Source organism: Grus americana, chromosome 7 (genome assembly GCF_028858705.1).
Source record: "Grus americana isolate bGruAme1 chromosome 7, bGruAme1.mat, whole genome shotgun sequence".
Classification (NCBI taxonomy): domain Eukaryota; kingdom Metazoa; phylum Chordata; class Aves; order Gruiformes; family Gruidae; genus Grus; species Grus americana.
This window is the reverse complement of record NC_072858.1, coordinates 5,403,559-5,412,796: the sequence shown is the minus strand read 5'-3', so window position 1 is coordinate 5,412,796 and position 9,238 is coordinate 5,403,559. Positions and strand designations below refer to the sequence as shown.

The window sequence follows — 9,238 nt, the reverse complement described above, 5'->3', positions numbered from 1 at the left end:
AAAAATTGGCTGTGCTCAATTTCCAGCTATTAGTTCTTGTTATACCTTTCCCTACTTGCTTTGGAAATGATGTCTTTTCCCTTGGAAGGTACGTGTGTGTAATTAAACCGCCTTTCCAACCACCTTGTATGTGCTAAAAGAGCATATGGCAAAGAGGCCTCTGTCCATAGGTTGTGGCGGTTGCACAGCTGCCAGATAAATTGGATCAGCCTGCTTGTGGGCTGAGGGAGGGCTAGGTTGGTTTTTTTTTCTTTTCCCTCTCTTTCGGTTGATTAACCTTCTGCTAATTGCTAGTATCCACCTCGCCCCGAGGCTCTGAGCACCTCCGGTGCAGTGAGGGGCCGAGCAGCCTTCCTCCCCTTCCCGCTGCCTTTAGGTACCACGGCCCCGGTTCAGCACCGGCCACCGCCTCCCACGTCCTTCCCGAACCGGGAATGCCTCGGGTGGCCGCGGGAGGACCGGGCATTCCCGGGGGGTGCCTGACACTTACAGACATGTGCATGTACCGCTCTACCCTTTCTACCAGGGGAGCGGCCGGCGGCCCTGCCCTCCGCATTTGCTCTTCCACCCATCTGCTTATCAGCTAGAAATGTTATCGATGCTTACTTCAGATTGCCTTTCCCGTAATTCCCGTAAAAGTGGGGAAGAGCGTCCAACTCCATCCCCCCCTTGCTGGCCTGAACATCTTATCGGCCTTTCGGTCCCCTCTCGGGTTTTGGTGCTGCACCGCGGCCGCGCCTTTCCACGCCAAGTTTAACACCTCCGCGCACTAACGGGTCCTTCAAGTTTCCCCCAAAAAGACAAGGCGGCGGGAAGGCGCGTGTGTGTGTTCCTGCCCGGGGGAGGCGGGAAGGGGGGGGTTACTGTCCGGGGAGGGGGGGGGGGGGGCTGTCCCCGCCGCTCCCGCCCCGCCCCGCCGCCCTCCCCAGCCGCGGCGCCGCTTAAAGCCGCCCGCCCGCCTCGCCGGGCTCACCGCCCCACGCCGCCCCTCGCCTGACCGCCGCGATGCCGCTGTGGGGCCAGAGCCTGCTGCTGCTGGCAGCCGCCTTGCTGCCGGCGCTGCTGCCCACCCTGCTGCCCGCCGCCACCGCCGCGCCGCCGCCCGCCTGCCCGGAGCGCTGCGAGCGGTCGCGCTGCCCGCCGCTGCCCCCCTCCTGCTCCGGCGGCGCCGTGCTGGACACCTGCGGCTGCTGCCGCGTCTGCGGGGCGGAGGAGGGAGAGCCCTGCGGCGGGCCCGGCGGCGGCGGGCCGCCCTGCGGTGAGGGGCTCCAGTGCGTCGTGCCGCCCGGCAGCGGCGTGCCCGCCTCGGCCACCGTGCGCAAGCGGGCGGCCGCCGGGCGCTGCGTGTGCTCCAGCAGCGAACCCGTCTGCGGCAGCGACGCCGTCACCTACGCCAGCCCCTGCCAGCTGCGGGCCGCCAGCCGCCGCGCCGAGAGTCTCCGCCAGCCGCCCGTCATCGCCATCCAGCGCGGAGCCTGCGGGCAGGGTAAGGGCGGGGAGCGGGGCGGGGGGAGGGGGAGCGAAGCCCGGCCAGGAGCGTCCCGGTGGGTGCTGCAGAGCAGGGACATCGCGGGCACGGAGGTTTGGCCCGATCGTCCTCTGTCCCCTCCGCCTGGGTGAGGGACTCCCGTCCTTCGGGCTCTCGGTGCTGTGGGCGGTGCAGCTCTCCTGGAAAGGAGGGACCGCGCCGCTCCAGTGCAAACAGCTCCGCAGCAGAAAGGCAGGCATCCCATCTCGGTTGGTGGCTGGCATCACGAGGAGAGGACCGAAGAAAAGGGCTGGCCTTGGCTCAAGTTTGGTATTCAAGTTCAGTGAGAAACTAGAGCAAGAATGCAGTGTTTGTCTGTGTCTGCCAAGCGTCAGGGGAAAAAGAACTCGATATCCAACTTTAAAAAACATCTCCTCCCTCCCCCCCCCCCCCACCCGGAGAAGTGACGCCGGGCTCAAAATTGGGGGAAACTGGTTCCAAGCTCCAGAAGCCGGCACGGATGGGGACCCGAGTCCGACTGTGCGGCTTCAACAAAGTTTGGAGAAATACCGGAGCGCAGTCCCATCCAGGCGCTTTGTCACCGAGCAATGCCCTGGGAAATAAAGCCAAGAATGCAGAAGCTGTTAAAAGTCTGATCGCAGCGAATGAATGCGGCGTGTCCGTGTGGCAGAGCAGGCAGCTGCCTGCCTTTGCCCGTTTTAGCAGATGCGCTCTGATGAATAATAATAGGTTTGCTAGAGAGGGGGATGCTTATAACTAAACAGTATGTTAAGCCGACTTTAGGGTTTGGGGGCTTTTTGGAGGATGGGAGTGGCCGTCGAGAAGTAACAATATAACCAGTAGTATTTGTCCTTCAGCGTTGTTATTATTTAGGTGTTATTTTAGTTGAATCGGATGTAACTTGAGCACTCAGAGCCGCAGGACGGATGCTAATTATTTGTAAATCGCAGAAAGGCGCGTTGCTGGGTTATGAAACTGTGGCTCTGCAGATGGAGAAGCCCGGTGAAGGGTTCAGCCGTGCAGGAATGCTGAGTGCAGGATGTGACACAGCGAGGCAAAACCGGGCTGGGGATAAACAGGGGATGATCTTCCTAATACAGGCTGGCTTAAACCTTGGAAGTTAAGGCTCCGTATTCCTTCCAAGCCGGTCAGCACGTTAAGGGGGTAATGTGTAAAAATTAGTATGAATCAAGTCTTTATTTCTGAAGGGGTAATCACCTTTTAGTAAGTCAGTGCTGTTTCACTGAGGATTGATTCTTTTGGTGTAGGTTGTACCATTTCTGCACTTATTTCTTTAAAAAACAAATCTTTTTCTAGATTTAGCCATCATCTCTCCAGCAGAAGAATATTCTGAAGTATAGTGACTATATGTTCAGCTTGGGCAAAATACTGATCCCGCATTACAGATCAAACTTACAACTTTGGTATCGATACAATCAATTTTTTGTACTGTGAGTTTTCCCCTCAGTTTCAAAGCTGCATTGTGCTCTGTGGAACATTGCTGGCATTTACTGACACTGGAGACAATTAAAGCTTTCACGCTACGGTTTCCTATCTCCAGGATAATATAATGCCTTATGAATTTCATTCTCAATTCATGAAACCAATATTGTTTTCTCAGTCTTTTCTGCTGAACATTTGTAGAATTCGGGTTGTGCTTGAGCTGGAGAGTAATATGTGCCTCTGGTAGGTTGCACAGAAAATGCATAGGCTGCATATAGACCTCTGTGGTGGGTTGACCCCGGCTGGAGGCCAGGTGCCCACCAGAGCCGCTCTCTCACTCCCCTCATTCACCAAACAGGGGAGAAAAGGCATAACGAAATGCTTGTAGGTCGAGATAAGGACAGGGAGAGATCACTCACTAATTGTTGTCACGAGCAAAACAGACCAAACTTAGAGAGGGAATTCATCTGATTTATTACTAGGCAAAACAGAGTAGAGGAATGAGAAATAAAATCAACTCTTAAAACACTTCCCCCCACCCCTCCCATCTTCCTGGGCTCAACTTCACTCCCGGCTTCAACGTTCCCCCCCTCAGCGGCACAGGGGGACGGGGAATGGGGGTTACGGTCAGTTCATCTCACGGTGTTTCTGCCGCTTCTTCATCCTCAGGGGGAGGACTCCTCTCATCGTTCCCCTGCTCCAGCATGGAGTCCCTCTCACAGGGTGCAGACCTTCAGGAGCAAACTGCTCCAGCGTGGGGTCCCCCACGGGGTCACAAGTCCTGCCAGCAAACCTGCCCTGGCGTGGGCTCCCCTCTTCACGGGTCCACTGGTCCGGCCTGGAACTTGCTCCAGCGTGGGCTTCCCACAGGCCGCAGCCTCCTTCAGGTGCCTCCACCTGCGCCGGCGTGGGGTCCTCCACGGGCTGCAGGTGGAATCTCTACACCCCCTCATCCTTCCTCCATGGGCTGCAGGGGGACAGCCTGCTTCACCATGGCCTTCACCACGGGCTGCAGGGGGATCTCTGCTCCGGCGCCTGGAGCTCCTCCTCCCCCTCCATCTGCACTGACCTTGGTGTCTGCAGAGTTTCTTACATCTTCTCACTCCTCTCTCCGGCTGCAAAAGCTCTCTCTCTCTAAGTGTTTTTCTTCTTCTTAAATATGTTATCACAGAGGTGCTGATTGGCTTGGCCTTGGCCAGCGGCGGGCCCGTCTTAGAGCCGGCTGGCATTGGCTCTATCAGACACAGGGGGAGCTTCTAGCAGCTTCTCACAGAAGCCACCCCTGTAGCCCCCCCGCCACCAAAACCCTGCCACGCAAACCCAACACAACCTCATATAGGAAAACTCTACTGTAGTAGATACATCACGTGTACGTGCAGACAATAATTTTTCCCTGTTGCACAGAGGTGGAGCGATGCTTATTTTCTGTATCACCAGGGACAAAAGGAAGGTGCTGGAGAAGCACGTGTTTATCCCTAGTCCAGGGCAAACACTGCTGCAAGCAAAGCTTTTTTTCATATGCAAAGAACCTAAAATAAAAAGAAATGGAGAGTAGGCTGTAAAGCGCTGTTCCCTGGAGGCAGATTGAACCACTGTTTTGAAAAGCCATTTGCCTAATGCCTGACTCCTTAGAGTTGTTAATTTTTAATTTTAATTTTGAGTTGATTTTCAGGAGTGCTTTTGCTATCTAGAGATGGAGTTATCTTTGGTAAAATATTTTTATGCTTTCATAGTAATATATGTGTATAAATAATTTGGTGTATATGGTCCAATGGCCTGGGGAAACAAGGGAGTGGGGATGTAGAGAAAGTGTTTGGAAAGCACTTTTACTTGTGTTTTGGTTGGTTTTGTTTTGGGGTTTTTTTGAAGTTTCACATCACTTTAGTAGCTGGTCACTTACAATATTGTATATATCGCATAAAATAAAGTAAAACTTTTTGTCTTTTTCAATTTTCATCTACTACAGTCTGCTCCCGGTGTTGCTTTTGTCCATTAGTGATTCTCAGTGCATCTGTCAAATACCGCGCGTGTTTATGAGAGGATGTGGGAGAGGCAGGGGAAGGTTCCTCTGGGGCTGTGTGCGTAAGGGGGATGGATGTTTTCCTCTGCAAAATGGGAATATTGAGTCTTAAAAAACTCAAGAAAAAGTTCACAAACCTTGGAGCTTACTCCAGCCTTGGCCCCGAACGCTGCTGAGAGGACGGGTGGTGGCAGGGTGCAGCTGGGTGGCACCGAGGTGCTGAGCAGGTCTCCTCCACCGTGGTGATGTGCTCTGGGGTGCAGGATCAGCCCGCAGCTCGCTCTGCAGCCAGAAGGGGCAAAACAGGCTCTAGCTGGAGGAAGGCCAGGGGCAGCGAGGGGAGAGGGGAAAGCCCAGCTGTGGCTTTCAGCCAGGAAACGCATCGGATAAACTGGTACCCTGAGTGCACGCGATGGGAGCAGGGCTGAAGCGTGCTCACCTCTCTTAAAGTCAGGCAAGGTGATGAGCAGGGTGACGCGCTGTGCGGTGGGCGATCGACCCCTTTCATTAGTGCTGTGTCCTAGTCTGGGGTGCTGTGTCCTTTCCAGCTTCGTCCTCCTGCGGTGTGACCATGGGCAGTGCAACCGGCGGTACCCGTCCTGCGGCAGTGGGCAGCCTCCCCTGGGCAGATCTTCCCACTGCCTCCTGCAGATGCTGTAGCTATGCTTTTCACATCAAAACCGCCGGCTGATGGGGGCAAGCTATTTCTGCACCAGCCTGGGCAGGAGTGCTGAGCTGCAGCTTTCACCAAAGAAATCTTCACTTTCCACAGAGGACGTGAGCGATGTTGGTAGAAGGGCGTTCAGGCCTGCGGAGCGTGTGCTGGTAGATGCTCAGCACGTGTGGGGCAGCACGGTGTGGGTCCATACTGATGAAAACAGAAAGGCACAAAAAGGTGAACAACCTCTGAGCAGAAACCATGACTGTGTAAATACTGTCCTGCTCCCAGGAGTGAGGTCAGTGCAACGAGACTTCAATATTGCGCATTATGAGGTTCATCGTGCTGGGAGGATGTTTTCTTTTTCTTCTGCAAATATGTTTTTGGTGCTCTTAAATCTCTCCTGCTGACCAAGGGAGGAAGGCTCGGGATCTTAACATGCGACTAACCAGTCTGCCTTCCCCTCCTCCCTTCTCCCAGCAAATGCTGGGAGGCGTTTTAGGACAGCATGCCCTTGTCTCCACGTTGTGCTCTTCACACTGTAAAACACAAACTGACCTGGATTTGTCTTTTGACCTTTAACCAGAGTAAGAAAAAGAAAGTTCCTTGTGGTTGCTCTCAGTTCCTAACCTTCCTCTGCCCCTTTTTGAACAAGATTTTTAGGTTTCCGTATTTTTGTTAGACTGACTTACTACGTCTAATGTGGTATCCCAGTAACCTCAGCAGTCCTCAGCACGCTAGCATATGTCATAGGCTTCTCTGTCACAGGCATGCTTGCACCATGATGTCATATCTGGAGTATGATCTGTGCTCTTCTTTCTGGTTTAGATTAAGCAGGTTATTACTGCTTGCTTTGGGGGAAGGCAGGGGTGAGGTTAGGGGTAACTCAGTTCTGGAAAGGTGTGTAGCACTAACAGATACACGTTTTGCTATTTCTTTTCATCAGTTTGTACTTCCAGAGATGGGGGAGCGAAATCCATCACTGAAACTTTGTATTTTGAAATGTACCAGGTGAAATTGCATCCAAGAGACTCTGTGTAATTATCTGGCAGAAGAAAAGGACCTCTGTGGTCAATAAACCATTTGTCATTAATTAACTCCTTTAAAAACAGCGTAAGAATGGGATCCGCGCAGCAGAGGACGGGAAAGAGCAGTAGATGGACCGGCCTGGATTCCTTTGCCTATGGTATGGATAGGGTAAGGGGCTGGCAGTGCTAAGCCTTGCAGGAATGAATCATCGGGGCAGGAAGAGAAACTCAGCTGAGAAATCTGGGAAGGTCAGCACCCAAGTCACGTATTTATCAAGAGGAAAGCTGATGATGTTGTTATGAACCTGGCTTTCAGCTGTGATGGTTAGTGTGCTGAAGAAATGTTGGGAGACCATCGCAGGTGACTTGGCACGTGTCGAGTCTATTAAAAATGACCTGGGAGGACCAGGTGTTAAGGGACTGGATGCACCAGTGAGCGCTCCGGTGCCGGTAGTGGTTTTAGCCGCCTTCATCTCCCTCAGTTGCTGTGTTTGGGTGGTCTGAAAATCATTATCTTCTGACTTTCTTCCTCAGTCTCTTTTGCAGCAGCAGGAAGGGGAGGGAGGGAAGAGGCAGCTGAAGGCAATGGAAATAAATAGCAACATATTTCCAGAAGAGAACCAATTCCCAAGTGTGGGATTAAAAAGCTTTTCCAAAGCCAAGTATTCAGCTCTGAGAGGAGGGAACTGTAAGAAGTGGTTTGTCTGAAGAAGCTCACCTTTTCCCCTCTCCACATCTAGATTTCCTTCCCAGGAGCCAGCAGTAATTCTGTAGTCTCTAAACTTCAAACAGTCAAGTCAGTAAATACGGATTTGGAACAAGGAAAGATTCAATCCTTTCATCTTCTGGGCTTTGAAATGTAAAGGTACCTGTGGAGTGGATAGGAATACTTACAGCCATGAGTAAGCAGCAGGAGTCCTATTAGGTGGAGTTTGGATGTGATGGAGGCAGCACGTCCTGAGCAGTTAAAGGAAAGACTCTGCCGTCCAAGAAATAGGAGAAACTGGAAAATATTTTTCAGATGTGAATTTACGTGTGCTTGGAGTGAAAGCAAGCAACGTTAGAAACTGGGGTACTGTGGAACTTAACTTTTGTTGTAAATAAAGTCATTCCTCACTCCCATAAACTGCGGGGCCTCTAGGATCCCTGGCCGGACTTGGCAGTGAGTCCCACAGCGTTCGTAACTGGGCCTGCGTGAATATCTGGTATTATTTTGGTGGCTGTGTTCAGGATGTAGGAAAACAGAAAGACTTTATTTTGCCTTCTGGATACAGGTCGTTGTGATTCCCAAACTGGTTCTCCTGCCTCAAAGAGAAGACTATAACTAAAAAATAAGTCTCAACTCCCCTATATTGAAGGGCTATAAAATAATGTATTGATCTAACACTAACTGATGATGTTGACCTCGTACCTGTAGGTAACAAGAGACTTACAATGTCTTAAACTTGCAAGACTGGACACAGGTGGCTAGTTATTTTCTTTTAAAGTTCAGTGAATTGAGAAGATCTTGGCCACCATATTTTAAAGACTGGAGATGTATTAGGCAGCCAGACAGAGTAGCGCTTGAATTTCTGGGTTAATACCAGAGACCCTGGTGCAGTGATAAGATGCAGCGCAAGACTGGAAGCCAGCTGGATTGTGCAATTCATTGCGAGTGCTCCGCCAGCAGCTTGTTTCTGGAGACAAAAATGTGTGCGTGCGTATGCATGCGCACTGCAAAAAAATATATACGTGTGTGTAACGTGTGAGTAGATCCATTAGCCTCTGCTTTTGTTGCACACTAACTCCTCAGGCTGGCACCAGGACGGTAGCTGGTCCTGTCGGTGCGAGCAGCGGCGCGTTGATGGCACCCATGCCTGGGCTGTGCCCAGTGTCATGGCATAGCTACGCTGCAGGCACACTGCTAAAATTTTCTGTCTTAACCAAACCTTGTTCTTGTGTCCATCATTTTTTCCCATCGAATTCTGTGAGGGTTTCTCAGTTTTTCCATTTCCCTGCTCTTGTAAAGCTGCCTTTTTGGTGAGATGGGAGAGACGGATTTGCGGTGAATAGTTCCTATATCCAGTTTTACAGGCTTGTTACCAGAAACATTGATGAGATAGAGCTCGTCAAATTAAAAAAAAACCACTTCATGTTTCTCATAGCAATTGGATTTGCACATATTTTTCCTGACAAACAACTGACGGATAAAATAATGCATAATAAATCTAGTAACCATGCATAAAATTATCTGATGGTGTTAAATTTGAAATGGTTTATATAGGAGAGCATTAGGAGAAGTGCACAATATTTTTTCCAGAGGCCGATGTCATTACCCCATTTTACAGATAATGAATCTAGGGCAGGGGAAGACAAAGAGCTTTGCTCAAGGTCAACCAGTAAGCCAGTAGCAGAGCTGAGAGCAAACTGAGCTTTTATGAGTCCCTGCTCATTTTTCTGCTCATTTTTCTGCCCCTTGCCAGCATTGCCGCTCCATTTTCCATTACTTTTCTTTTCCATTACTCTATTTCTTAAACTTGCAGACTGCAGCTTTGGCTTCGTTCTGCAAACGGCATCGATGATCTGTCAATCTGCATCTGCAGAAAGTAATTTTGGAGAAG

General features: G+C 51.2%; 1 protein-coding gene across 1 annotated transcript in view; it reads left to right on the top strand.

The window, feature by feature from the left end:
* Positions 1 to 918: 918 nt before the first annotated feature.
* HTRA1 (HtrA serine peptidase 1) overlaps positions 919 to 9,238 on the top strand; it is a 36,547-nt gene continuing 28,227 nt past the window's right edge. The window contains exon 1 of the mRNA XM_054831001.1: positions 919 to 1,486. Coding sequence (XP_054686976.1) covers positions 1,006 to 1,486 — 481 coding nt within the window. The 5' untranslated portion in view covers positions 919 to 1,005. The remainder of the gene's footprint in view (positions 1,487 to 9,238) is intronic.